This window comes from Cricetulus griseus, chromosome 7 (genome assembly GCF_003668045.3).
Source record: "Cricetulus griseus strain 17A/GY chromosome 7, alternate assembly CriGri-PICRH-1.0, whole genome shotgun sequence".
Taxonomy (NCBI): Eukaryota; Metazoa; Chordata; class Mammalia; order Rodentia; family Cricetidae; genus Cricetulus; species Cricetulus griseus.
The window spans coordinates 108,550,611-108,577,042 of record NC_048600.1 but is presented as its reverse complement, the minus strand read 5'-3'; the positions used below and the strand labels follow the sequence as shown (position 1 = coordinate 108,577,042).

At 47.7% G+C, this 26,432-nt stretch overlaps 2 protein-coding genes across 3 annotated transcripts in view; both read right to left on the bottom strand.

Annotated features, from left to right (window-relative positions):
- Nucleotides 1-13,990: 13,990 nt before the first annotated feature.
- Slc35b1 (solute carrier family 35 member B1) lies at nucleotides 13,991-20,331 on the bottom strand. Of its 2 annotated transcripts, none has more exons than XM_027424281.2 (9): nucleotides 19,910-20,331; nucleotides 19,157-19,260; nucleotides 18,439-18,569; nucleotides 17,871-17,901; nucleotides 17,185-17,342; nucleotides 16,211-16,337; nucleotides 15,233-15,339; nucleotides 14,964-15,117; nucleotides 13,991-14,285 (listed from the first exon to the last, which is right to left on the bottom strand). In XM_027424281.2, exons 1-9 carry the CDS (start codon nucleotides 20,119-20,121, stop codon nucleotides 14,233-14,235), a joined length of 1,077 nt encoding a protein of 358 aa, XP_027280082.1. In that variant the 5' UTR covers nucleotides 20,122-20,331; the 3' UTR covers nucleotides 13,991-14,232. The 2 variants fall into 2 exon arrangements, with proteins under 2 accessions (XP_027280082.1, XP_027280083.1); XM_027424282.2 differs by having other exon boundaries at nucleotides 18,439-18,544; nucleotides 19,910-19,928.
- Nucleotides 20,332-22,516: 2,185 nt separating this feature from the next.
- The window catches only part of Fam117a (family with sequence similarity 117 member A), a 64,462-nt gene continuing 60,546 nt past the window's right edge, over nucleotides 22,517-26,432 (bottom strand). The window contains exons 9-10 of the mRNA XM_035448146.1: nucleotides 25,294-25,444; nucleotides 22,517-23,651 (exon numbers count right to left, since the gene is read on the bottom strand). Of these exons, the coding sequence (XP_035304037.1) occupies nucleotides 23,351-23,651; nucleotides 25,294-25,444 (452 nt within the window). The 3' untranslated portion in view covers nucleotides 22,517-23,350. The remainder of the gene's footprint in view (nucleotides 23,652-25,293; nucleotides 25,445-26,432) is intronic.

Sequence of the window (26,432 nt, the reverse complement as noted above, 5' to 3'; positions counted from 1 at the left end):
CCTGTAATTCCAGTTCAGGGAATCCAATGCCCTTTTCTGGCTTCTGCAGGCACCAGGCAATACACACATGCAGGTCCTCACACATACACATAAAATAAGGGGGGGGGGTGCTTTGAAATATTGCACTGAGAATAAAATCCAAAACATTGCACAGCCAATTGCAGAAACTTAAACTCATGTTCAATCTCATTGCGTGACTTTGTTTTCTGTTCTTGCCCCAGTCCCACTGGCCACCTATCAGAGTGCCCAGAACCCATCAAGCTCCCCGCCTACATAGATCTTGGCAGTTACTATTCCTCTGCCTGGAGCACTTTCCCCTTTGCTCTTCACAGAACTGCTTCTGCTTTTTCTTCCAGGACTCCGTTCAATTATCACACCCTTAGAGACCCTTCTCTGACCACTTTGTCTCTTTTCCAACATAGCACTCTGGGTTGTTTTAGTTAGTTTTCTGCTTTGTTTTGTTTTGTGTTTGATTTTGTTTTCAATATTAGCAATAATTTATAAGTGTTTTTGTGTAATCATTTGTGAGTCTCCCCTGCTAAGATTATCAGCTCCCTAGGGACATGCCAGTTCTACCGTCGGTGAAGTCCTGGTTTGTAGCCCAATGCTGACCGTGGATAGAAAGAGCTAAGCACATATTTACTGGAAGAATAAACGGTGACCATAACTTTGTCTGAGAGGTCAGAGAGGACCTGAATGAATGCTCAAAGCTGTCCTGATTAGTTTTTCTGTCAACTCGATACAAAGTAGAGTCATTTGGGAAGAGGAACCTCAATTGAGAAAATACCTCCATCAGAGCAGCCTATAGGCAAGCCTGTGGTGCATTTTCTTGATTAGTGATTGATGTGGGAGGACCCAGAACATTGTGTGTGGTGCCACCTCTGGGCTGGTGGTCCTGGGTGGTATAAGAAAGCTGACCGAGTTAGCTGTGAAGAGCAAACAAGTAAGCCTGCTCCTCCGTTACCCAGGCTTGAGTTCCTGCCTCCAGGTTCTTGCCTTGACTTCCTGCTCTGACTTCCCATAGTGAAGGACTGTAAGCTGTAAACTGAAATAAACCCTTTCCTCTTCTAGCTGCTTTTGGTCATGGTGGGCTTTTGTTTTGTTTTAGTTTGTTTTGAGACAGGGTTTCTCTCTGTAGTTGCTGGCTGTCCTGGAATCCACTCTGTAGACCAGGCTGGCCTTGAATTCAGAGATCCACCTGCGTCTGCTTCTCGAGTGCTGGGATTAAAGAGGTGCCCCCCCACACACCTGTCACCTCTGCCAGTGGTCATAGTATTTTATTGAAGCAATAGAAACCTAACTAGACCAGGCTCGATAAAACAAACAAAAGCTAACTAGAACAGAAATTGCTACCAGGATCCTGGGATATTCTGTGACAGACCTAACCATGCTGTATTTGGGAGGATTGAAGAAAGGCTTTAATGAACAGTAAGCTATAATGTGAAATAAACCCTTTCCTCCCCAAGTTGCTTTTGGTCAGCATTTTATAACAGCAGCAGAAAGCAAACCAGGACAGAGGTCTGAGTGGAAAACTGATAAGCAAAGGGGTAATAGAGAAGACAAATGAGGAGGACAAACCATCTAGATAGAGGCTGGAGGCCAGGGAAGGTATGGCGTGTGTGTTTGTGTGTGGGTGTGCGAGTGTGTGCATGTGTGTTTGTTTGCCCATGAAAATTAGTGGCTGAAAGGCAGAGAGCAGGAAAGAGAGCCCTGTGAGATGGGGGGGGGGGGCGCATTGGAACCACAGAGATGAGGACAGGGAGAAGTGAAGTTAAAGGGAACTTCTAAAGGGAAGTTAAAGTGCTATTGGGGAGAGAGCGAGGCCATCCCCTGACAGCCCCTATTCTTGTTTCCCCTTATCTCTCTGACTGTGCCTTCTGATGTATCAGACTCTCCTTTCCTTAGCTGTCTTTGAATGCTGGCTTTCCTTGGAGCCATTCACTTCCTTTTGTCACACTGTCCTTACTTGCCTGGAGATGGCTCACACTCTCAGCTGCACTGCCATCCATCTGCTACAGAATATTTCCAGCCTGCCTGGGGCCAGACCCTTCTCTCCAACCCCAGACTTACCCAGCTACCTCCCGGGTGACCCACAGACACCTAACAACCACAGATCTGGAACCTGCTTCATCTCCAGACTTCTCTATCTCACCAGCTGGGTAAGCCTGGGAACCAGGAGGCACACTCATCTCCCCCCGGCCACATCCAAGGCGTCCATCGCTGAGTTCTGACACTCATGCTTTACTCATACCTCAGTCCCACCCACTGCCTTCCGTCTCTGCTGACACATCCCCGGTTATTCTGTGGATCACAAAAGCCTCCTTCCAGGCCCCCCAGCCTCTCATTCTCTGCTCTCCAGCCAGAGTGAACACTCTGAAATGCCAGCCTAATCTGATCACTTGTTTGCATAAAACCCTTCAACGGCGCCACACTACCCTCAGGGAAATAAAGTTCAGACTCTTTCATAAAGAAGAAAGACTCTGCGAGATGACCTGTGCCCTTGTGACCTGGGCTTTGTCTCCAGGCTCCTCCTTCCCTTAGCAATGGTGTTTCCAGTCATACACAGACCTGCTTCAGTCCCTGGAGTGGAACAAGCTCTAGCTTTTGCCCCACGTTACCCTCCCCCAACACATTCCTGGGTCCTCACTCACCCACTGCTGCCCATGTTAATTTTCTGCTGAGGGACCAGCAAGATGGGTGAGTGGGTAAAGGTACTTTGCTGAGCCTGGTGACCTGGGTTCAATGCCTGGGTCCCATGTGATAGAAGGAACAAGCCAATAACCCACAACCCACAAGTTATTCTCTGATCTCTACAAGCATGCCACAACATGCAAATATGAACTATGGCATGCCTTCTCTCTCTCTCTCTCTCTTTCTCTCTCTCTCTCTCTCTCTCTCTCTCTCTCTCTCTCTCTCACACACACACACACACACACACACACACACACACACACAAATATAATAAAAAACACTTAATTTTCAGCTAATTGTTAAGGCTCTTTACCCAGCTGCCTTCAGGACACTGTCTGTCTGATGTTCAGATCCCTGAACTACTTCTTTTTATATCTCTTGCTCTGAACTCTCATTTTGGGCTGCAGTTGTCTGGTTCCTTCCCCGTGTTGCTGCCAAAACTGTCCACTCCTGAGGGCGGAGGTTTTCTTTTGTTGTTGTTGTTGGTTTTTTTTTTTTTTTCTCCCCTGTAATTCTAGGACCAAGCAGCATTCCTGGCACATAGCAGGTATTTGGATAAATGCATGTGGGCTGAATGTATAAATGAATGAGTGAAATAAACATTCCTTTCAGGAACCTGACTCCTGGTCTTTGGGGCTCAGAAGCTTCCATTAGCTTCCTCTTCCTGCATCCATTGTTTAGCCAGGAGCTGCTTCTGAGGACAGGGACACTCTTCCAAAAGGCTCCTTGACTCAGGCCCTCTGCTGGGAGCCAAGCTTCCCTTAAAAGGCCACCTTATCGGAAAGTGCCCGTGATGGCATTTATGAGACCTATTTTTATCTGTGCTGGAAAGCCTCAAAGTTAATTCCCAAGCCAAAGACATTAAACTCAGGAACGTGGATGAGCAAGGAAGCATCTTGGAGATGCCTTTGAGTCACAGCTTTGTTTCCTGTGGAAGAGCCTGGGATCCTCCCTATCACCAGCCCTTGTTTTTAAGGACTGCCTGACTCTAAAAAGCATTTGATCTTACTTTCGTTAAAACTAGATCCTGTGGCCCTTAATGACCTGGGCTGCGGTGTCATCTTCCCTGAGATTCTTTCTGCTCTGCTGGAGCTCTCAGGGCCAAAGGAACACAGAGCATCTTGCCTAACAGCTCCAGTTTATTCAAACTGGTTTGCCAGCCCCACCCCCAAATGGAATTTAATCACTGGATGTTAGAAGGAGGCAGGATGGCCGGAGGGAAGGGCTCCCACCCGGCCTGGCCAGAGGGATAATTGGGCAGAAGCTGCAGAAGCAAGGAGAGGAACCCAGCAGGGCTGCCGAGGGCCGGTGCCAAGGAAAGGATTCAGTATGGCCACTGCAGAGCTGGAGAAGGACTGCACTGGGAGTGTGAGGAAGGGGGGATACGGGGAAGGGGGTTGGAAGGGAGTACCAGGGAAGGAGGGAAAGAAGGGGCAGCAGAGATGGAAGAAAGGAGAGACAGAGTGCAGGCGACCTGGTGGGGTGGGGTGGCAGAAAGTAGGTCAGGGCCAGATGGTAGCCCCAGAGAGATGGTCAGACCTGTCCTGAGTTGTGGCTAGAACTCTAGAAATGAGAGCTGTGCCAGGTATGGTGGTGCATGCCTGTAATCTTAGCATTTGGGAGGCTGAGGCAGGAGGGTCAGGAGTTTCAGATCAGATTGAATTATATAGTGAGACTGTCTACTGTCTAGAAGGAAAAGGGGGAAGGGAACACAGGGGAGGGGGAGAAGGAGAAGGAGGGAGGGAAGGACTGTGGATGTAGCTTAATTAGCAGAGCACTGTCAAGCGTATACAAAGCCCAGGGTTTAATCCCCAGCACCCAAGTAAATTCAAGGTCATCCTCATACAAAGTGATGAGCCTCGGCTACATGAGACTCTGTCTCCAAAAAGAAAAGAAAGGGAAGAGGGAGAAAAGCAAGGGGAAGGGAGGAGGTAGGGGAGGGGATGGAAGAGGAAGAAGCTGGAGAGAGAGCGAGAAACGCTAACAAAAATGTGGGCAACGTAACAATGTAACAATGACTGCTCTTATTCCAGATTCAAGACCTGGACTTTACAGAGGAGTGTCATGCTGTACCCCTAAACTCTTGCCGCTTGAGGGGCTGAGACAGGAAGATTATGAATTTGAGTCCATGCTGGGTTACACAGCAAGATAATACAGCCAATAAATAAATCGGGGGCTGTAGAGATGGTTCATCGGTCGAAAGCACTTACAGCTCTTGCAGAAGACCTAGGTACAGTTCCTAGCATTCACATGGTGGCTCACAACCACCTATAACTCCAGTTTCAGGGGCTCCAATGTTTCTTCTGACCTCCTCAGGCACTGCATGCATATGGTAGCACATATATACACTGAGGCATACACATATACATATTAAATAAATAAATAAGGGCTGGGGAGATGATTCAGTAGCTAAAGTGCTTGCCTTACAAACATGAGGACCAGAGTTTGATCCCCAGCACCCATATGAAAAAAAAAAGCCAGGCTTGATGGTATGCATTTGTAATCTCACTCCTCAGGAGGCAGGCACTGGCAAGATCCCTCAGGCTCATGGGCCAGCCAATCTACTTGGTGAGTCATCCGTGAATGAGATACCCTGTATCAAAAAAAAAAAAAAGTGTATGGAGCCTGAGAATGACACCCAAGATTGTCCTCTGGCCTCTACACATAAACAAATAAACCTGATCCTGCTTTTGCCACCATCCCCAATGGGATGGTGAAATTAGGAAAGATATACTTTGTTAAAGAACGATGGACGCTGGGAAACTAGACCTCTTTGATCCTTTCTCCCAGCAAAACCCTTCCTTGGTTCAGGATCTTTGTCTCATTTCCCCTTTCTCCTTCCCCTTTTCTATTTCCCTGGTGCTATAGAGGGGAGGATCACAGTTCCCTGGGCACGTCTGCCTCTTTGGCCACACTCTGGAACAAGGACCAAACAAGAGCTTGGAGCCTGGGCTAGTCAGAGTGGCTGCCTGCCCGTATGCCCGAGGGATAGCTTCCTGGAAAGTCTTGCTACAAAGATTCCTTCTTGCCATGCACTGGGTGGCTGAGTCAGGCTGCGGGTGGTTTATACTTCTCAAAGCTGCTCTCATCAGAGAGAACAGCATGGGGCAGATGCTTCCATAGCCCAGCCTAGACAGTGATTCCAATCTACTTCAGCTGCCCCAGTCCCCTCTGCTCTACCCTATCCAGGAAGACTCCAGAGGCATCTCAGGGCCAAGATGGAGGCTCTGCTTCTTGGATGATCTGGTTACTTCGAAGATGAAATATACTTTGGAAGCCTCAGATATCTATTTTTCAAAGACATGCCCTTATTCACTGGGGCAGTGAGAATGCATATGGGTTGCTCTGTGTGGGCAGGAGGCAACGTCCTCTCTAGATGAAAAGCACAGCACAGCCTTCCAGAAAAGCAGCAGACTACGGCAGGGTCAAGTGACTGCTCTGCTTCTGGGGGCCACAACGAGGAGTGTGAGCCACCCCCACCTTCTCTTTCGCTGGGAAGTTTTGATCACTCATACATCTTCTCCCCCAACGCAGGGTAAGGGATCATTTTGATGATCTCATTTTGGACAAGTGAGAAGCAAAAGCTTTTTAACTCTGACCCACTCGACTGCTTGCTATGCAGTGGGCACTCCGGTGTGTAGGCAGTGGGTGGCAGCAGCTGCCAGACACCTTCCCCCCCGAGGATGCATCAGTTGGTACCAAAAGCCTACATCAACTCTTTCTCATCTCTGTGCCAGCGGCTGCAGTTCCTGGAAGAAAGCCAGGAAGTCCACCGTGAGCCCTGCCTGCTTCCCCAGCCCCCATCCTCTAAGAACAAGAAGTTGATAGCTCTTAGACACATTTTCCAGCTGTCACACCTGCTAACATGTGTATACACACACCACACCACACACACACACACACACACACACACACACACTCAGCAATAAATCCAGTCCATCTGTCCCATGCCCAAAGCAATGATGATAAGAATATCCGTCAGCAAACCATCAGTCCTTGTCTCCTGCCTTCCTCCCTCCCTCCACTCCTGTCTTTCACAAACATTTGTTAAATCCTACAGTAAACTGGTCAGTCTCTGATATTAGGCTGTGATGGAAGTGCTGTAGCAAGGGGGATAGCTGCCTGGTGGTCCTAGGGCAGACCTGACCAGAAGGCCTGTCTCCTTTAAGCCAGCGAAGAATTAAACAAACAGGAAAGGAGAACATTTCCATTCTTTTCTCCTCCTCTTCCTCCCTCCTCGTTCTCCTCTTTCCTCTTCCTCCATTTCCCCCCTCTTTCCTTTCCTTTCTTTGAGGTAGGGTCTCACGTAGTCCAGGCTGATCTTGAGCTCACTATGTAGCTGAGAAAATGACCTTGAACGTCTGGTTTTCATGCCTCTATCTTCCAAGTGCTGGGATTACTGGCATGCACCACCATGTTTGGTTTGTTCAGTGCTGGGGATCAAACCCAGAACATGCTGCATGCTAGACAAGCAGTTTACCAACTGAACTATGTCCCTAGCCCTCCATCTTCTTTGAACATTGACAAATGTTGTTGATTAGGAGAAGATGAAGATCCACTGCACCCTGTAGGTGGCATTTGCATTTCAGTCTATCACAGACAATTCCATTCTGACCCCTTCACACTCTTCCTTCCCTACTGACTTAAACTGGTTACTTCCTTGATGTGTGCTCTCTGCAATGTCTGGATAGGTGTCAGGATATTGGACCCTTAACATGAGAGGATCTGAGAGGGAACAGTTAACTCTATTTGATGAAGACAAGTCAGTTAACCCTTGAACCAAGTCCAAGTACTTTGTTATGTGTTTACTTGTATCATCCTTCCCCCAGTGGGAACCGTAGGGGAAGGGTTCCAGGCAGCCTTCTGCTCCACAGTCTCTCTGGAACATAGCACGTTGCCACGGTCTGTCTCAGTGCATACCAATGCAATGTGTTGAATGAACAGAGTGGCTAAAAGTACCAAATGGAAAAGGGGATTCCAAGCAAAGGGAACTCTGGGCACAAAGGCATGGCAGTAAATACCATACAAGGGAAGCTGCAACCAGCTTCTGGTGAATGGGAGTGCTGGGAGTGTGAGGTGAGTGGGATGCAGCAGGCTGCAAGTAGCAGGAGTTGACGAAGGGAAAATAGACACCAGTGGGCTCCTGAAGGGCTTTTTATGCTGCATTGAGAAGGTAACCGTGGAACCCTGGAAGTGATTTCGGAACGAAGTGACAGGATCAGGTTCTTGATTCACAGAAATAGCACTGGCAGGGTGTTAGGGTGCGAAGTGAGCTCCAGGGGGAGTACAGAAGCAGCAAATAGAACCTTCAATTCAGTGTCTCCCCTCTTTCTCTTCCTGAAGCCCCCAGCAACAAGCCTGGAGAATCTACTCTAGGAGAGTGGTGCCCCCTGCCGATAAAGTCTGGTACTGCACTTCCCTGGGCCACCAGGGAAATAAAAAATTTGGCCCTGAACAAAAAAGTACCTGTGCCTTGAGCACAGAAGTACGACTTGAATGAAAATGAGAGTGCCTCCTTAGGAAGAGAGGGGCCCATAAGGACATTTTGGATAATGACTAATGCCAGATAAAATATAGAATGCTGGCTAAATTTGAATACAGAGACATATACCAAAAATGTGTTGTTTATCTGAAACTCAAAGTGAGATAAGCAGCCTGTATTTTAATTCATTAAACCTGGCAGCCGTGGAGAGTATCTGGAGGGTCCAGGCGGAAACTGGAAATTCAACTGGATGGGCTGCTGTGGTTGGTATCCTGTGCCCTCAACCTCATTACCTCATTCATAAAGCCACTGAAAACAACTGCCTTATTTTACAGGATGCCAAGTTGCACTGCACTGTTTGGGAAATCACTGTGTGTGTGTGTGTGTGTGTGTGTGTGTGTGTGTGTGTGTGTGTGTGTGTGTGTGAGTGTGTTGAGACAAGGTCTCTCTACATAGCCCAGACTGGCCACAGAAATCTGCCTCCTGAGTGCAGGTAAAGGTGTTCACCACCATGCCTAGCTGGGAAGTCACTTTGAATTAAAGAGTCCCATGATTATGATGGCTCTTGTGTATGAAGGGAGTATGGACCCTTTCCAACATAAAAATGAACCTACCAGCTTGGTGTCCATCTCTCTCTCTCTCTCTCTCTCTCTCTCTCTCTCTCTCTCTCTCTCTCTCTCTCTCTCTCACACACACACACACACACACACACACACACACCTCACACCACACTTCATAGAGTTCCCAGCCTTCATGTATAGAGTACTTAGGAGCCTGTGGTCTAAATGTGGCAATTCTAGGATCCCAGGTAAGAGGAAAGACGGCTAGTCAGCTTCAAGATGAAACATGGTATCTTTGATTGCTCTGAACATCCAGATGCCACAACCAAAACACAATGAGAAGAAGCACACGGTCCCTTTGCCTTGGCATATGGCTTGAAGCGCTGCCTTCTTTCACCTTTCCCAGAAATCACAGGGAGCCCACCCTTTTGGACAAAAAAGGCACGCTTCAGGGGAAGGCCAAAGCAGCGAGCTGCACTTGAGGGCTTGTGTCTCTGTGGGCAGGAGCCACTGACTGATTGCTTTTGGTTTCTCCTCCCTCTGGGTCCCCTTCCCGCCCTTCCTGCCAATGGCAGACAGGACTCCCTGGCTCCAAGTCTGAAGAGCATGCCTGTCAGATGACTTTAACAAGGCAGTGGCTACTCTCCAGTATATTCTGGATGACACGGAGAGCTGTGTGATTAAACCAGTCTGAACATACTGTAGGGAGGGCTCAGGAAGAACCACCAGGGACTTTCTTGCAGCCCTGCTTGAAAAGCCTCTGGGACCTCCACAGCCTGCCCTCCACCTGGCCATGCATCAAAGACAAAGCCCAGGAAAGGTTGTCTGGGGTGTTGGCCAGGGGAGGTCATTTGGGGTTCACAGATGGCTATTAATTATGGACACTTTCATCGATGGTTGCTTTCCTGTGTCTTTTCAGCACACTTGACATTGCCCCCCAGCCCCCTCCACTGGGTTGCACTGTGGAACATGGCATCCAAACTGCAAGAAGTTTTGCCTTTTCAGTGCTGGGAATTGAACCCAGCCAGGGCTTCACTAGTGCTAAGTGCTCTGTCACTGAGGTACACCCCCAGCCTTCTCTAATTTTTATTTTGAGATAGGATCTTGCTAAGTTGGCTAGGCTGTCCTTGAACTTGCCATCCTCTTACCTCTGACCCTCAACAGCTAAAATTACCAGAAATGAAACACTGTATTAGTTCAAACTGAAAATTATGCCACACGAACACTCCCAGTGAAATACCCTGCGATGTCTAATCACAGAATATATTTATATGGTACTGGGGATTCAGCCTCTGCCTCTGAGCTATATCCCCAGTCCCAGCTCCCTTTTTGTTCTTTGAGACAGATCTCATGTAGCCAAGGTTGATCTCAAAGTTGCTATTTAGTTAAGGACGTTGAATTTCCCACTTTCATCTCCTGCAGAGTGCTGGGATTCTACCATGTCAGGTTTTATGATCTGCTGTCAAGCTAACTTGCTGGCATGGACTTGATGCATACTCAGGCAAGGACCCTACCAAGTGAACTGTATCTCTAGCTCCCCTCATTAGCTATTTAATTTGGTTTGGGGTTTTGGTTTGTTTGTTTGTTGACAGACAGAAAGAATCTCCTGTAGCCCAGACTAATCTTGAACTCTGTATGGGGCCAAGAACTATCTTGAATTCCTGATCCTCCTGTCTCCACCTCCCAAATGCTGGGATTATAGGCATGACAACTATGTCCCTGCCCCCACTTTTTGAGTCAGGTTCTCATTAACTTGTTCAGGTTGACCTTTAATTTGCAACTTACTTTAGCCTCACAAGTAGCTGAACTCAGAGGCATATGCCACCAGGCCTGTCTACAGAGAATAACATTTTGTTCAACATCTTCTGCAAGTGAAAATAGAATTTATCATTGAGATAGTCTGATGATTATATTCTCTTTGGAAGAACATGAATAGTCTTTCCCAGATTTTTTTTTTTTTTTTAGTTAAAACATTCTTTTCTAAGTTGTAATGGTGTTACGCATGGTATTACACACCTTGTAATCCCAGCACTTGAGATGAAAAGCCCAGAGTTTGTGTGTGTTTCTTAATTATATGTATGTGTCTGTGTTGGGGTGTGTGCATGTGCATGCAGGAGCCCTCAGAGGCCAAAGGTATTGGATCCTCTGGAGCCAGAGTCACTGGTGGTTATGAGTCACCAGCATGGGTACTAGGAACCCAGGTCCAGTCATCTGCAAGAGCAGCAAGTGTCTGTAACCCCTAAGCCATCTCTCCATCACCTAAACAGGAGGAGTTGAAGTTTAGTCCCAAGTACATATTGAGGCCTAAGCCACCCTGGGCTGGATGAGACTCTGTCTCAAAACATAACACAAAACAAAGTAAGTTACCTCTAATGCTAATAGATTCTATTTTTCTATTTCTATTTTTAGAAGCCAGCACTATTTGTCCCCAAGTTTTTTGGAAGTTCTACTAGGAATTCCCAGAAAATCCACACAGCTCAGCTTGCTGAAGGTTAAAGAAGTCCCTGGCCCAATATAGGAAAACAAATCAGACTTTTGGTTCCCACCCTCCCAGAACTGTGTTCATCCTTCAGCCAATGCACCTTGGTGAATTTCAGGCTTCCTACTTCATATGTGGGAGGCTGCTTCTGGCCCCAGCTCTCCCCAAGAGTGTCTTAAGGATAAAATGGCACAGCCTAAAGAGCCCTGGGAAAGCAGGAGCATTGTAAACATGAGCTCACTGTTCCTGAAGACAGCTGGTCTGTTTTCAATGGGAAGGGCTGAACGATCCCACAGAGACTGAGGGCAATTTCTCTGCCAGGGCATCTGGGGGAAATGACCAGTTCTGCTTGTAAAACATACAAACTGTTCCCTGACAAGTGGAACCAGCTATTGGAGGCAATGGGTCTCCTGAGGGGCTTCACTTTCCTCCCTTGGAGGGCCCAGTCCAGGAGACAGCCACAACTGGAAGTCACCTAACCTTCTGACTCTTAGGTTCTCCCATCTCTGAAAAACAGACATTTGTTCGGTGCTCCTTGCAAGTGCGTTTACAGAGAGCAAGGGTACAGAATCTGTTCCTTATGCATAATCTGCAGGAACATTTAATACCTGCCCTTCCACATCTTTTGACAAGCAATATCATTTTTATTTCTATGTTTAATTCCAGAATAGATTTCCTTAAGATTGGACCCCAAATAGCACGTGGGCCACTCTTCCTTGCTGTAGACAAAAATGGAAAATCAGCTTGTCAGGAACCTGAGCACAACTACCCAAACAGAAAAGGCAGACCTGATGTTTTGACCAAAATAGAGCTAAGTACAATGCAGCCCATAGTAAAAACACAGGGCTTAGGGAAGTCTGAAGGCTGGGTTCCTCCCTTCTGCGCATAGCTGAGAATTAACTGCAGAACAGGGCCTTTGATCTTTCAAAACCTGAGGCATCAGGTTGCCCAGGGTTAGCAAATCCACATCGCCTGTTTGAACTTGCCTGGTATTTCAGTGTCAGGCCTGTTAGATACTAACAGTAGGGCTAATTTAGTCAACTCTGGTCTTCTGTTCCTGTGCTCCTGCAGGTAGTGTGCCAGCCTGAACAAGCGGGCAGTTTAGTTATTCGGTATCTTCAAGTTGTATAGAACACTGCCTCAACTGAAAACCATGGCCCTGCCATGTGTCCCCACTGAAACTAACTGGAGACAGCAGACTAGGTGAGAGGAAGAGGCAGCTGAAAACCACTTTACCTGCTTAGCAGCGAGGCCAATGCTCCAACCTCTCCTGCTTTCATCTTCCTACACGCTAGTCAAGCCTCACCTTGCCCGGGCACCTTCCCGAATATCACTCAAGTTTCTGAGATGTGGCGGTTTGTCTTCTAGCCTCCTAACTATTAGACTATGAGCCTCCTAGAGGCAAGCACTAGTCTTAGCTACCATTGAAACTCCTGCATGATCGAAGGTAGCACCAGAAGTGTCAGATGAGCAGGCAGGAATACCCAGGAACTGGACTCCCAAGCACCCAGCTGGTAGGACAAGCTGATAATTCAAGCCATCTCATAGCAAGCTGCTGAAATCAGTTTTGTCTTGACCAGCGCTGGATACTTTCAAGACAGCCAAATGGCTGGGGGAAACTGATGTTTCTTGTTAGAGCAGTAGACACAGATGATGGCCACCTATAGGACCCTAGCCCTGGCCACAGGTTCTAACCACCATCCAACCCATGGGAGAACACCCAAGTGTAGCAGAGGAAACAACCTACAGGGTGATGAGTAAACAGGGAGAGGAGTGGAGAAAGGAAGTCAATTCCACCAAATAGATTAAAAATTCCCCCCAAGGAGAAGGAGTTCAAGAAGGGAGGGGAACTTTGGAGGCGGAGCATCATGACACCCAGGCCCTAGGGAGCATGGGGAGTGTGAGCAGGGAAGGGTTTAAAAGTCTGGGCAGAGGGTGGCAAGGCAGCACTCAGGAAAGGGGCCAGGTTCCCATCTGGAGAGCCAAGGGGCGGGGGCTGGAACAGATGGAAGGAAAGTTGCAGCTGGTGGCAATGCACTTTCATGTGTAAAGTTTGGTCCTTGGAGGATTGTGATCCAGCTCTGAAGGCAGCAGTGGGCAGGTGGCTCTGCTCCATGCTCCTCCTTCTCCCCCCAGTACCACCCAGAGCACTTGACAGCTGCTCTGAAGCAGGACTCAGCCACCCTGCCTTCCGCCAGCATCCCTTTCAACAGGCAGAAGCTGGCGCGGTGACACCTTGGCACGCCAGAACAAGCAGAGGACTGAGAGGCTTCAGCTGAAGTGGGCAGGAGAATAGGAGTAATGAATCCAGGCTCCCACAGGGGGCAGGTGGACTGAGAGCAGAAGGAAGGAGGGAAGGAATCAGGAAAAGCATGTTCAGGGACCTTGAAAACATGTTCATGATTCATGCACAGGTTCTGGGTTAAGTCTGGCTGAAGGGTGCAGTAGGGACAAGATAAAAGCCAGTGGATTTTGAGGTCCTGGGCCCGTTTCGACCTCTAGGTGTTCCTTGAGAACACACCTTTTGTTTTTTTTTGGCGACTCGACTCTCTTGCAGCCATGCTTTGAAGTGATTTTACATCCTCTGGCTCTAACAGCCAGCCACCTGTCTCAGCATATTTAGAGCTCGCCTGTGGGAACAGAGGCTGCTGGCACAACCCTGCCAACTCCCAGGGCTCCCCCTGCTCATACACACTTCTGTGCACTTCATGGGGGAGCCTAACCACCCAGCCTCGCCAAGCCCAGCCCAGCCTAGGGAGCAGCAGTAGGGTCTCCAGCTTCCAGCTTGCCTTTCTTCTCTTTATTTGTGCTAGACTGTGCAAAACAAGAAATTAGCAACCTGTCTTGTTAAATCCCAAGTGCTTTGTTTAGAATATTTAATCTTGCTTCCTTTGATTTTTTTTTTTATAAAAAGATTGGAACCCAGTCCTTTTCTGACTGTATCGTGACTGAGTCCATTTTCCCAAGATGTCACCGTTGGAGATAATAACTTAAGTGTTTCTGGAGCAGCCTCTCTCTTCCTAGTGGGAGGTCTTCTTTGTTCCTTTCCCAAACTTGGCATCAAGACCGAGACCTAAGGAAAGGAGAGAAGCGCTTAAATTTCATGGAGGACATGAAGCATGCCAATGATCTGAGGATAGCAGCCTAGCTTCCCAACGGTGGGGATTTACATACAACAAACTCTGTTTTGCTTTTGTTTGTTTGGAGACAGGGTCTCACTATGTAGCTCTGGCTGTCCTGGAATTCGCTCTGTAGACCAAGCTGGTCTTGAACTTAGAGATCTGTCTGCCTCTGCCTCCTGAGGGCTGGGATTAAAAGTGTGCGCAACTTTACACAGCTTTACGTACAACTATGGAAGACTAATATTATGTAGCTTCCTCAAAGACAAGAGAATACCATCAAAAGAAAAGGAAAACCACTAAGACACACAAACCAATGCCAAAATTAAAATCAGAATCAAATTAAAATCAGATTCAAAATTAAAATCAGAATCAAAATTTCCCAGCTATTTCTCTTGGCTCTCATACAACACCACAGGTTGGTAGGGAAGTGAACATCAGACTCTGTCCACTCAGGACCTTGAAAGCTCATGCCATTAAAGGACACCACTAAGATGGAATGCTCAGGAGGAGGGCCGAATTAGAAAAAATGCTTCCTTTTCTCCTTTAGGAAAATGTTCTTTAAAATAACAATATAAATTTCTGCCATTTCCCCTTTGTGGCCCCTGGCACTTGCTCTGGGTAGAACTCACCCAGGAATACCAGCACGGTGCCCACCCACTGCATGGAGCTGATGGGGTTGGCGAAGAAGATCACAGAAGCCAAGATGGTGAAGAACTTCCGTGTTGTGGTGATGATGGAGCATGTCAGGGGACCAAAGTACACAACTGTCATGAAGATAAAGCTCTAGAAAGAGAAAGTGTGTGAGAGTTACAGCAGACGCCAGGGCTAACTGGGTGGCTCCTCTTCTCCCAGACTGACACAAGAGGGAAGGAAAGTTTTCCTCCTCCAAAGAACTCACCTGACCCAGGGCACTGGTCAGGCCAAAGAGCAGGATGTTATAGATGATAGTCGGGTACCTCTCAGCAAAGCTTAAGAACTCCCAGAGCTCCCCAGTGAACAGGATCCCTAAAAAATTCAAGAGGTAAACAGCTCATGTTATGCTTACCCATACACCTGCAAGCAGCCAACTTAAATACCATGAGGGAGGCTGGGCGAGGAACCATATGTGGAGTTTATTCTGGCCCGGTATGCTCCTTTCTCAAATTCTTGTCTGGTTACAGAAACTAACTTGATTTTCCAAGAAAGGCTCCCAAGTTAGTGATTTACCAAAGTGATTGCTGTTGGATAGTTTGGTTTGTGCCTGTAAGCTTAGAACTTGGGAAGCTGAGGCAGAAGGGTAATGAATTCTAGGCTAGCCTGAACCACAGAGGGAGAAAATGCCTCAGAAAACAAAACCAAACCAGCAATTTAAATAAAGTGATTAAAAGCAAAGATCCACTAGGTCTCCTGGAACTGGTCACCTCCAGCCACCAGTAGTTTTCTCCATTAACCCCATCATGCTACATGAAAAATACCTTCTTCATGTGCTCAGATTTGACAAGTCAGGAATTACTGATTCCAAATCAAATGTTTCATACTTTCATACATGAACTCCATTCAGTATACTCCTAAATAGGCAAGCATGAGCATACTAATGTCTTATCCGCTTCAGGAGAAATAGGTTCCTAGATATCCCTGTGTACTTTACCACGTAGCTTCCTTCTTAAGACATCTGACACATGTATACCCCAACAGTGTCAGTAACAGGGTGCAGAGAAACACTGCCAGCACAGGTTCCCAAGAAGGCCTCTCAGGGCTTGGACAGAAGGGCATGTTGGAACGAAGTCAGGCCCTGGGCCTGCACAGAGTTAGCAACTGGCAGCAGAGCTAGCGATAAATGATGAGAGCAGTCTGCCCTCTGGTGATCTGTGCAGAGAACAGCAGAATGACTCCTTACCAGCACCGAGCAGCAATGTGGACCAAAGGTTGATGTTCAACATCATGTGGTTGGAACCTGTTTGGTAATGAGCCCGCATATGGTCCTGGGAAACACCTGTCAGTCCATCCAGAGTCAGAGACAAGAGCTGGGAAAGGAAAGGGAGCAGCTGGCAATGAGGTGGCCAGCAGTGCCCCTTCCTAACCCAGGATACAAGACCTTCCCCTCAGGCACTTCCTCAGAACTGAAGCTGCCTGTGGGCAGGTGTAGGGGGTAGAGAGAGAGAGAGACCATGCTAGTTGTCCTTCTGGCAGGCACTGGACTGACAGGCTAGCTACATCACAACGGATAGCAATCAGAGTAGAATAGGAAGTTTGCCATTTCGCACAGAGACTGGAACAGGCCTTGGTGAGTAGGCCTCCTCCTGCAGGGTGCCTTTCTGCTCAGTAAGAACTAACTCCAGAGACTAGGTTCTGAGATCTGACTGCTTGGCCTGGAATCCTGACTGCCACTTACGTGTGTGACAATGGGGAAATGACTTAGCTTCTCCTCAGTTTCTTCATTTGTAAAATGGAGACAACACTACCTGTGTTAGGAGCCTGTCATAAAAGTTAAGCAATAAAGATGTGAAGCACTGGAGGCAGGGCCTAACACTCAACGATATCTCTTGTTGATTTAAGTCTAGCTTCCATGTTGCCTGAAAACCTATGGAGGCACACACCACTGTTTCTTTCTCAGCTCTTGGGTCTCTCTGAGCTCACAGCAGGATCTAAGCACAGACCCCAGAGCATTCTTCTCCAGGAGAGCTTACTTAGTTAAGGCTAAATATTTCAGGCTTCTATTGTGGCCATAGCAGAGCCAGGGTCCTTGCAGCAAAGACCAGCAACAGGAGTCAAGTGACAACACACCCTCCTTTGGCTTTCTGCCTGCCTCAGTTGGGGCTGTCCTTGGTGGAATCTGATAGAAAAGGCTGCCTTCAAAAAAGGACTGCATACCAGAAGAAGCTCTCCAAAGCCAACTGTGTGTTCTTCTACCCCAACCATTTTCTTAGGCTTGTACATGAAGAGAGCTACACCAGCCACAATTAGCAACACACACAGGTACTTGGCCAGTGGGTACTTCTTCTTCAGGAGGGTCACCCCAAGGAGCATAACTATTGGGGAAACAAAAATAAAAACAGTGACAATTCAAGCACCCACTGGAATTAGTGACCCCAAAACCCTCCTCCCAAGAGTCATGTCAAGACTGAGGGAGAAAAGAAGGTGAGAGCTAGGAGGGGTGTCGGGCTGGCACCCAGATAAAGATGATTGAGCAACAGGCTTGAGTAATAGATAAGGTGGAGAAGGCCAGAGGACAAAAGTCCAGGAAGGAAGGGTGGAGAACAAGTGAAAGATGAGGCGTTCAAAGGGAGAAATGGCCGGCTCACGTGGGACTCAGGTTATGAGATGACAGTGTAAACACAGGGGACACTGCAATGGCTGAGGACACAAAGCAGGCAAGGTCAGCTTCTGGCCCCCACTCAGCCTGTGTACACCACAGGAAGAAACGGAGGACAGGAAAACCCTTAGAGAGACCTATGATGGGATGATAACACCCAGAGGGACTCAGAACTGGGGGGGGGGGCGCGAAAGGAGGAAGAGTGATCACAAGAGATGGAGACTGGACTATCTTCTTTGCTTACCTGGGATTGGCTTGCAGGATTTACCGAGAACCTGAAATAAAAGTGAGCAAGTAATTTCTGAGCGCCTGTGTTGTATCAGGAAGTATAGCAGGTGCTACATTAAGAGGCATTAGCACTAGACCTGAACCTGAGAACTTGGCCTCAAGAAGCAGCCCTATCATGGCCAAACCCATACCCTTACCCCAACTCTGTGGTCCTACACACCACACTCTTCTCAAGCATACTCTGATATGACTGCCCCCACCCCACCTTAAACATAGTCTCAAGTAGCTCAAGTGGGCCTTGAACTGGATATATAGCTGAAGGTGATCCTGAACCTGTGATTCTGATCCTCCAGCTTCTATCTCCTGAGTGCTGGGACAGTAGGCCTGTAACACCATGCCTGGCTCATGCAGTGTTGGGGATGGAACCCAGGTCTTCATGCATGCTAAGCAAGCTCTACCAACTGAGCTACATCCCTAGGCCTCTAGGATTGTTTCTTTTCATTTCAATCACAGACCTGAGGGAAGACCCCTTAGTCCTGTCCTCACAATTTTGAGCCAACTCTCATCTCACCCTGAGATTTCACCTGAGTTGGATAGTTGACAAACTGTAGTGCTGAGTTGCTGGAGACCATGGCACCCACATAGGAGACAGAGCAGGCGGCATAGAGCCAGGTCCGAGTACGATCCACCCTGGCGGTGTCAAAAAACTGGATCACTGGGAGAAGACAAAAATAAAACAAAAACAAACAAAACATACAAGAGAAACCCGGTGGGGCAAGGATGGACTACTAAGCAAAAGCTGAGGCCATATGAAAGGAACTTGTCTGTCAAATAAAACAGATATTTCTATCCTCTTAAGCTGGGAAATTTCTGAAAATTATTCAACTCTCCAGTTCCCCTTAAGCCTAACAAGACCACATGCAGAGTGGAGGTAGGGATTCATTGAATTCTAGAAAGGATGGCTTAACTCTGCCAATAGGCTTCAAGGAACAAAGACATGTTTGAAGCTGTCATACAAAGCAAAGTCAAAGGGATAAAGGGGAAAATGTTCTAAGTATTTTCAATGGGGATTTGGAATACAGAAGACCCAGTCATTTCTGTCTCAAAAGTTGGCATAATTTAAAGACCTAATATGTTAATCTCATTTCACAGCCATTGGCTTTACAGACTGCAGAGAGGCTGTTTAAATACTCAAGGGTATGGAGGTAGGGAAAACTTAGATTTTAAAGATGAATCCACGTCTCATGCCCAGAATATGGGGGAAGGGAAGATACACCCAACAAATTACTATGAGGTACTCACAGATCTTGGCAAACATAGCATTGATCACACACTGGATGAAGACCAAGGTTAAGGCAAAGGTGAATGTCTCCTGTTTGGGTCCTTCCCCATACTTTCCTCTAGTTCTAAGATGAAATGCATGAAAAAGAGGAGAAATTAGTATATGTCACTCGGTGTCATCAAGTATGTTCAGAGCCACTGAGGGCTTTGTTAAATATCGTGCTTTTATGGATGCAGTGAAAGTTAGTAAGCAACAATGAGTTTATTTACCCAAAGGGACCGACTTTATTTAAACCCAGAAACTAGATAGGCTAGCTTACTGATACCATAACCTAAAGAAAGAATATCCGGAAAGAATACAGGTAGTGGCAACAAGGAAAGTCAGATAGCGGGATAAAAGTCTCAGTAGGAAAGCAAGACCGACAGCAAATGATTAGCGGTCTGCAAGCACCTGAGAGCTCAAAAAGAGATCTGGCTCTTGTAATCAACAAAGGTAAAAACATCTAAAGGAAAAAAAAGAAGGAGAAGAAGAATCGCATCCCCCAAAATTCAGAGGCCGGCCCGCCCTGGAATTTTAGAATTACAAGGATGCTCAGCCGGCAATGCATAATAGCAGAGTGCAAAGGAGGTCAGAGGGCCGGGCCGGAGAAGGGGGAAACCCACACCAGACACAGGAAGCCAGCCGGAGGGCCAGGCCGTAAAGTGGGCGGTGGACACTGCATGCCGACCTTGGCTGGGGATGTTAGCGGTCCTGCCCCCCAAGGGTCCACTCACATCTTCTCCTGTAGGATCCCATAGTAGAAATAGCAAACAAAGACACCCAAGAAGCACAGCGGCAGGCGCAGCCGGTCGGGCACCAGGGATCTGCTAGCGGCCATGAGACGCACGGACGAGTCGGCCGGAGACCCGCTCAGAGCAGGTAGCGGTAGCGGCGGCGAAGGCGAAAGCTCCAGGCGGACATCGCCGGCCGGCGGCAGGGGCCTCATAGGAGCTGCGTGCGACCGCCGCCTCGTAGGACGGGGCAGCCACCTCCAGAACTGCCAGCTCACAACTGCCTGGCGGAAAACGCCTCCCGCCCCGGCAGCGGCATTCTAGGAAAGAAGGCAGGTCTTGAGACCTTGGCTCCCTTCCTGGTGGCCAGGAAAGCCCGCCATATCGAGGTTAATGCATCATCCCCTAGATTTTTCCGATCAGGCAACGCCAAGGACTCCTATAACCCGGAGCTCTGTGGGGAGGCCTAGAAAACAACCCGGCGTATAGTAATGACGTACAAGTATGTGGACTTTATCAATTGGCTACGCGGAGCGAAAATAGACAAATGGGCGGAGAAAGAGGCGGTGAGGCCAGGAGTGAATCAAAAGTCTTTTTTTTTTTTTTTGCGATCGGCTGTCAGGCCTCGGCTGGGTCCTAACGCCTCCATCTCTTCATAGAGCCGTAGCGCCCTCTAGCCGCTGCCCAGCGTCAGCGACTCCAACCCCGTCTATGGGCGTTCAAGGCCTGCCTGAGGAACATGGGTCTTCTGACACTTGACTAGGTTTCCAAGGCAGGAAGTCTTTTGGGCAGGCTCCGTGATAAATCAGGGCTCTTGTCACTTAAAGGCAGCACAGCAATGTTACTTAAATTCTGAGCCACAGTTTTCTCACTCTGTAAACTAGGGATAATTAGTAATAACCACCCTGTCACCCCTTGAAGGTTCTGAGGATTAAATGAGCTAAGGTTTGCCAAAGTGTTTTACAAACTGTAAAGTATGCTGTGCAAGTTTGAGGTATTATTAGTCATGATATTTTTCTCAACTTCAATCTTATTTCTCACCTCTTTGAGGTGAAAACTTCGTGTTTATTGAAATCTCCAACTTGCTATGTAGGAGAATGACCTTGAACTCACAATCCTTCTCTCTCCACCTCCCCTCCAAGGCCTTCCAACCCTCACACATTCCCCTTCCCGTTATTGGGATCATCCTTGGACTCCTCCCCAGTCCGGTGACTGGCTCTCCACCTGCTTGACTAGAATTGCCAAAGCAAGACTAACACCAAGTGCCCCACCTAATAACTGGTCCAATTTGCAGGCAGCCATGGACCTCCGGCCTGCTTTTCTCTTCTAGGAGCCTGGCTCCTTTGGCACAGCCTAAGGCAAAGGAAGGAAAGGCCAGGCAACACCACACCCATCACTGGGGACCTGACTCACTAAGGCTTTGGGGACAAGCCAGACATCTTTCAGGGCTAGGAAGACTAAGAGAAGATAGGCTCTGTCCCTTGCCTACTGTCTTATTTTGGGAAGAGGAAATACCACACTTTTACTCTTGCTCTTTGTTTTACTCTACCGAATCAGCAGACACTTCCAGGGAACCAAACAGTAACTGGGTGAGTAGTGGATTTCATTTCTGCCTCCTTAATTTACCAACTGGGAGCACAAACAATTCACTTGACCTGGGTTGAGTTTCCCTATGAGAAATCAATGGCAATATAAGAACCAGCAGGAGAACTCTGTGGTTAGAAAGCACTGACTGTGGAGAGACGTGATCATGGTTCCTTTTCTTACTCCCCAACTTGGTATGCTCTTTTTGGAAAAAGTTATTCAGTCTTTTTGACCTTCCTTCACTCAGAGTGGTACTTTTATTTCTCTCATCCAATGGTTGTCCCATTTCCAGTGACATTTCATTTAAAGCCCCTAACTTGGTATTCATTGGTTTGGTATCCAAACCAATGGATAGTGGTTGGGATAACCTGGCCTAGCGGGTCTATCCTGAGCTCTTCTGGGACAGATATAATTGTACCCATTAGGGTAAACTTTCCATCCAATAGAATGGGTATGTCTTTTGCTGGAATGCCTCCTAAATTCCATGCACTAAGAGAATGTTGGAATGACGATTCCCACTTTTCCCAGGCATCTAAGTGCTCTTACTGTACAGCACCAACTGAGAGGCTATGAAAAGACAAGAACAGTTTCTGTGCCCCCTCCAAAGCTACATACCGAGACGTACGCATGGTAGCTAAAACTTAATGCTGTCTTAGCTGCATGTCATTCCCTGTTCTCATTCCACTGCCAGAGCAAGGGGTACCTGCAATGTCAAACTGTCTCCTTTCAGTTGCTCTCATGTTCTCTCTCAAGTCCACTATCCCTCAGGAGCCTTTTCAGACTGTCCTTAGCACCTTCCCTAGTGACTCCCATATCCACTTGCAGAACACATCCTGCTCTCCATTCTAGACAACACTACCGTTAGTGTGTCTTTGTGAAGGTCTCTAGCAAGGCCCATCCTTATAGCAACTAGACCATGATGTGTTAAATGGAGGCTTCTTCTATTGAAGACAGGCTAGAGTGACAGGTATAGCACCTTTCATTCTACCCCATTCCTCCCTTCCCAGGTATTCAAAAAAGCCAAACTGCTGGAATACTTATTTATTTGGTCTATTAACATCAAGATCTGCAAAAAACAACCTCTAAACACAAGATAAGAAAACTTGAACATTAACATTCTTCAATTTTGTGTAAGCTCTGCAGTACGGAAAATATACAAACTTCAAATAGCTGCAAAAATAGTGTCTTTGGGAGAAAATAGAGTTTCTACATCGATACAAGAAAATAGGCATTTTTCTAATCCAACCCAACCCTGGAGCAGGTGGAGGGTATGGAGCCACTACATGCCACCTGGAGGAATGCCAGCTCTCCCTCTTCCCACTATCCACTTTGGGCTGGGATGCTGCTTAAGACAATCTTTAGTCAGGGTAAAAGTGAGATGAAATGCCACTTGGGAAATCTCCTGGTCCCCTGCCAACAGCTGAATTGGTCAAGTGTACTGGCCCTGAGGACCACTTTGGTAGCTCCTCTAGGAAGGAGGCATCTGGTCTGCTCTCCTCTGTCTCTGGAGGTGGAGCTATAAAGAAGTCTGTGGCATCTCCCCTCTCTCATTCACAGCCACCTTGTTCCATAACAAGACCCTCCTATAAGTCATTTGAACTCAAGACCTTCTAGCAAGTGAGGGAAGCTGCAGGTACACAAGTGTAAGTTGTGAGCTGCCTAGCTGCTAGTGGAGAAGGTCAGTCTCCTCGCCTTTGGAGGGGCTGACATCCACCAAAGGACCTGGGGCTTTGACACAATAAATGAAAGTGCTCAAAGGCCAAGAGGGAAGGGCTCCTCCATCCCCCATCTTGGGAAGCTAATGAAGAGCTTGCCACCAAGGCACTAGTCTCCATGGTAAAAGTGTGTGGGCGGGGGGACTCAGACTACCAAGGAGCTCTGGAAAAGCACAGACTCTTCTGATGGTGGGGTGCGCTGCCATGGTTCAAATGGCAGTGAGGAGGCCTTGGAAGCTTCTGGATCCTTCCGAGGTGGTGTCCTGGGGCTGGCAGGGGGAAGAGGAGAGCCAGGGCTGGAGGGGCAGTTCCGGAAGATGAAGCCCATGCTGGGGAAGAGGGGCTTGATCAAGCTGACAGGGCAGAAGGCTGAGCCAGTTGGGTTGAAATGGACTTTGTTCTTATCAGGACAGGAAGTCAAGAAGGCCAAGTCAGGACCTGGGGACCTAAAGGATGGAGAAAGCCACAGACATGTAAATACACAGAAAAACAGTGAAAGAAGGGAGACTTTGCTTCAGCAGGGCACCCTGAGAGCTTATTCCCTATTCTGAATCAGAGAAGACAGAAACCTAAGCAAAACCTCAAAAGTTCTGCTACTTTTCAGTCCCTTCGGGTCTCACTGCTGCTGCAGTGGGTTTTGCCTGAAGCAGGGCTCCTGGCCTAAGTCCTTTTGACATCTGTGGTTGAATAACTCCCTGTTTCAGGGATGGGTAGAGAGGCACTGCCACGCATGTCACAGGACATTTAACAGCATCCCTGACTGTACCACAACTAAATATCAGCTGGATCATGTCTCCTCCTCCTCCCCACTTATGACAACTAAAAATGTATCTTGGGCTAGGGTTTGAATGTGCAAGGCCCTGGGTTCTATTCCCCAATATAGAAATATATACATAAGAGGAATTTCTCAGTAGGAAAACTGGTAAAAATGAGTTCTTAGGAAATAACTGATCAACACCACCTTTCTTAAGGTCTGATGCAGAGTGGGAAGCTAGAGGAGATGACTGTGAGACTGCCTGTATCTTCATGAGTCTGTGACACAATGAGGACCAGTCACAGCCTCACTTCCATCTTCGTTCATGGTGTGGAGTGAAGGAAGCTAGAAGAGCCCAGCCTGTAGAAGCTATGAGAGAAAGACTCTTTCTTCCACAATGCCTCAGAGGACCAAAAGCCTGAAGAACTCCAGGCAGCAGTGGGGACAGTAACAAACACCTGCTGACAGCTGTACTTTTCCAGAATGCCTACCAACATGGGTTGTCTTCCTCCTCGGTTGAGATACAAATGGTGCCCTCAATGCCCGAAACCCAGACCTAGCCAAATCTTTACTCCCACACTATGACTAAACTTCCTGGCTGCTATCGAAACCACAACTTCCAGTGTGAATCTGCCCAAATGAATACAAAGCTGCAGGAGCAAAGAGAGCAAGCCCTCCCAGACCTGCAAAGGGGACTGACTGGGGTGGCCTCTGGAACAGCCATACTCAAACCCACACAGATGGTAAAGAGATTGGTGGGTGGCTTCTGAACCTTCCAATGTGATTTGAGAATATTCCAAAGTTCTTTCTTGCAAGAATTAGAGATTGCTTTCTGGAAGTTCACAACACTAGAACTGAACAGTCAGCCAGGGGGTAAAAAAGTACTGGTATGTTCATTTTCTCTCATTCATTTATATTCTGTCTCTGTCTCTGTCTCTGTCTCTGTCTCTCTCTCTCCTCTTTCTCTCTCTCTCTCTGGTTATGGTCTAGCAAGTCCTCACACTTTCCCCAGGGATGTTAAAAAAAAAAAATAGAAGGAACAAAAGGCTTGGGTTTCAGATCTCTTTCCCTTCCAGCTCCTGCTGCGCTTGTGGCTGGCATGTGGGCAGAAAGCAGGTTTCTATGGAGATAATGATAAGCAAAGATTTAAGTGCTCAGAGTAGGTAATGTCAACAAGTTTGATCATGGAAAATCTGCGAGACTGATCTTCCGATGTTGACAGCACCTCAGACTGGAGAGAGTGGAGACTGAAGAAGGACCTGTCAGGTGGGATAACACGGGCTCAGCCCCCATTCTCCCCTCCCTCCCATGCCCCATCCATGGGATGTACTCACGTGGCCTCCTCAAACACACGCACTCTCTCACAGCCTTCTGGGGGCTCCCGTTTGAAGACATAGCTGTGATTGGGCCGAGGGGAGGCAGCAAAGGCAAGGACTGGAGATGGACTGCCATCTTCTAGGAAGGCTGGTTGGCCTGGAGAGGAGGCTACAAACAGGGCAGTGTTGAGTCAGTGGAGACAAAAGAAAGCCTCCACTTTCCCCAGCTCAAGCCTTCCGTGCAAAGCGTGTTTCATCCTATGCCATTGAGGATGGGGGTGTGGCTCAGCTATAGAGCACTTGCTAAGCAGTATGAGACCATGGGTTCTATTCCCAGTACCACCACCAAAGGGCACAAAAGTTGCTGAACTGATAGAAAAAGGTTCTTTTTAGTCCTGTATTCCCAGGAACCAAGAGACTGCCTGGATCTCTGACATAAAGGAAACTACCTGCTGTCCCTCTGCCTTCTCCTGGGAGCAGTGCCCTGCCCAAGGAAAACCATAGCTTCATCCTGTCTGCATTTTGGAAAAGCTGTCTCCTCTTTGCAGAGAGTACTCCTATATTAACTCCAAGAAGCAACCTTGACTCTACCCCACTCAGAGTATAAAATTTCTCTCACTTTCCATCCTGTAACTGCACTTTGCCTAGGCTGCAAATATTGACTTTATCTGTGTTTCTCTTACATTTATTCCTCCTCGTTCTGTGCTCTGTTTATTTCCCCGTGTATATTGTTAGATCGTGCCCTTGGCTAGCCTACCTCATGGGGTTAGTACGAGCAGTGAGTCAGATGGTGTGGGCAACAGTGCTTTCCAACATATGGTGTTAGTAGGATTCCTGCTTTATTCTAAGTAGACAGCCAAGGTGTACAAGGGAGAAACTAGGGATTCAGAGCCAGAATATTGAGGTGTCAGTCTGGGACAAACAGGAAGGACCCTGAATAAGAGACTGCATTGTTTATCTAATTTATAACTGCCTTGAAGCTCTTGTTGGATATGAGTCAAGGGGACCCATGAACGGAGATGCACTGGCTTTCTACCTTGGCACCCTGAACCTCAACCAAATAACAGGGATGGGAAAGGCTGCTCTTTTGGGTTAGAGACTTTATAATATAAACTAGGAGTCAGAGTGCTGTAGGGCCATTATTATCACAGGTAGAG